Source organism: Charadrius vociferus, unplaced genomic scaffold, assembly GCF_000708025.1.
Source record: "Charadrius vociferus isolate BGI_N301 unplaced genomic scaffold, ASM70802v2 scaffold477, whole genome shotgun sequence".
In the NCBI taxonomy this organism is placed as follows: domain Eukaryota; kingdom Metazoa; phylum Chordata; class Aves; order Charadriiformes; family Charadriidae; genus Charadrius; species Charadrius vociferus.
The window spans coordinates 5,147,771-5,150,444 of record NW_009649449.1 but is presented as its reverse complement, the minus strand read 5'-3'; the positions used below and the strand labels follow the sequence as shown (position 1 = coordinate 5,150,444).

The following is a 2,674-nucleotide window of genomic DNA, read 5'->3' as shown; positions in this document are numbered from 1 at the left end:
CGCTGCGACTGCGAGCACGGCGCCGGCTGTGACCCAGCCACCGGTCGCTGCCAGTGTCCCGCTGGGCTCCGTGGCGAGCGCTGTCAGACAGGTATGCCGTCCTCCTCCCGCTTCCCCAGAAACGCGGGCGGGATACCCCAGCGCAGGCTCGTAGCGCACGTGCTGTATCTCACCTCTCAAACCAGGCTGCGAGGAAGGAACGTACGGCGAGGGATGCCAGCGGCTCTGCGACTGCGTGGGTGATGTGCCCTGCGAGCCGGCCACGGGGCGCTGCCTGTGTCCCCCGGGGAAAACCGGCCTCACGTGCGGCTCAGGTGAGTTGAGCCACAGCTTGGGAAGGGGAGAAAGGGACTGTGCAGAAGGAGCATCCACAGTGGGCTAGAAGCCCAGTCCTAAAATAGATGCAAAACCCCTCTTGCTGGAGCTGAATTCTCATGGAAGGGGGCGTCCTTTTTTGTGTGTGCGCTCAAAGAGTCAGAGGGTATCTGACCAGAGGCAGTCGCCGCTCCAGCCCCTGTTTGTAGTCAGACCTGAATGCAAATGTGCCCCCAGCCTCCAGTGCTGTGGGCTTTAGCTCACCGGGGTCAAAAGGCTGAGGCTCAACTGCAGAAGGAACACCTTGGGATGCTCCGCTGCCCTGTGTCACCAGCGCTCGCGAGCACGCCGGGGGGAGCAGAGGCAAAAAGCGCTCTCTGCCCTCTCTGGCACTCAGCCGCCTCTGCCAGCCCTGCCCGCTGCCCAGCGGGGAACGGTGGGGCATCGGCACCGCTGCTCAGCCCCGGAGCAGCCTGACCCCTCTCTGGCCCCTCTCCAGACTGCCGACCCACCACGTACGGCCCCGACTGCAGCCTGCCCTGCCAGTGTGCCCCCGGCAGCTCCTACTGTAACGCGCGGAACGGACAGTGCCTCTGTCTGAGCGGGTACATGGGACCCACGTGTCGGGAAGGTAACGTATCGGCGCAGTGAGTACCGCTGGAGGCCAGGGCGGGGGGACGCTGCTGCGGGGAGGGATGCTGCGGTACCCGTGCTCGGGACGTCGCTCATGCCCCAGTGGGCTGGTTTTGGTAGTGGTATTAGCAAATAAATATAGTGTAGCAGCGGCCTCTTCCCAAGGCCCTCATTCGGTATGGTTTGTTCACCGGCACCCCAGCCACGAGGGAAAACGCAGGCTGCATGCTGACTGCTGTGAAAATAAAGCTGGTTAGTAGCCTGACCCCAAATGCGCCCGTGGTAAAGCCTGGACAGCGAGCCCACTCCTTTCTGGGCACACTGGAACAAAACGATCCCATGCACCGACCAGGGTGGAACCCCCCCCGCACCCCTCATTTCTGCCCAAACCATGAAGGAACCTGTTGGCTCAGAGCGACTGCCCCGTGGGCGCTGCTGCGGGGACGGGTGGCAGGATGCTCTGACTTGCTTTGCAGGTGGTACACCTCGTCTGCCCTCGGCCGAGCACCCCTCCTTGCTCCCAGGTCAGTAAGAGACCCCGACAAGTGGCCTACTATAACCTAAAAAGAACAGAGCCCGTCTGCGGGACCAGCGCGGGACCAGTGCTCCCAGCTCGTGCCTCCCCCAGCAGGACGGGAGCAGAGCAGCAGCGCCAGCGCATCAGCCCTGTAGCATCTCCCCTGACCTGTCCCCGCTTCCCTTCCAGCCGTGCAGCCCCCGGCGCCCACCGGGTCACCCCCTCCCCAGGGGGGGCTCCGGCCGGTCGAGCACTAGGTCCCGCAGCTGCCGACAGCACTCCCTCGGCGTCACCAAGCAGCCACCTGAAGAAGCCAACGACCTGTTTAATGAACTTGTTTACAAGCCACACGCGTGGTTATCGTTGCCTGACAGACTACGCTGCTGCTTTTGGGGTTGTCTGAGGGCGGCTGAAGCGCCGAGTGTAACCAGCTCACCACGGCGGCACGGGCTGTGCTCCGGGCACGCACACCCACACCGGCACGAGCCCTCGGCCACACGCCAGAAGGAACAGTTCAGAAGTGATCGCTTCTGGTCAGCGGACTTTGATAGCTCGTGGCCTTCATCTTTTGGGTGCTGGGCTTGGGGGAGGGAGCTGAAATTGTGGTCCAAAAATAGGTATTTATGCAACAGTATTTATGGGCAGCTGTACAGCAGCGTGGTCAGAACTGATGGCTGAACGTGCCCGGCTCTCCTGAGATCGTGGCTCCCATACATGGACTGCCTCACTTGAATTTTATATTATTTTTTTTTTAATTTGAGTTTGCAATGTTCTTTTACTGTAAATTATCGTTTGCTGGGGGTGAAGTGGGGGGGTGGGGTGAGGCATTGGGCTCTAGCACTGACCACAGCACCTCTGCAGAGCCGGTGCTCACAGCCCGACCATCTCCCTGCCAGCACCAAACCAGTGCCCCCCGAGTGCATTTCCAGTGACAGGCAGTGCCTGCCCCGCTGACAGCGCCGTCCGCTCCTGACAGGCTTTGGAGCCCGGTTTTCACTCCAGGAGCATGTCAGCCCACTTTGCTCCACCGAAAAGTACGCCGAAATTAAGTGTAATAATCAGAGATACCGTGTGGATAGACACAAAGAGGGTAGTCCGGTAAAGCACATCCCCAGTGAAGTGTTCCCAGCCCAGCGCAGACCCTGCGCTGTTTTCCCACCCCGGGTGAGCCCCGGAGCTGGGGAGGGGATGGAGGCGGGCGGCTGCACA

General features: G+C 61.5%; 1 protein-coding gene across 1 annotated transcript in view; it reads left to right on the top strand.

The window, feature by feature from the left end:
- Positions 1-1,722, top strand: part of MEGF6 (multiple EGF-like-domains 6) — a 104,441-nt gene extending 102,719 nt beyond the window's left edge. The window contains exons 32-35 of the mRNA XM_009889682.1: positions 2-91; positions 186-314; positions 815-946; positions 1,655-1,722. Coding sequence (XP_009887984.1) covers positions 2-91; positions 186-314; positions 815-946; positions 1,655-1,722 — 419 coding nt within the window. The remainder of the gene's footprint in view (position 1; positions 92-185; positions 315-814; positions 947-1,654) is intronic.
- The last annotated feature ends 952 nt before the right edge of the window (positions 1,723-2,674 follow it).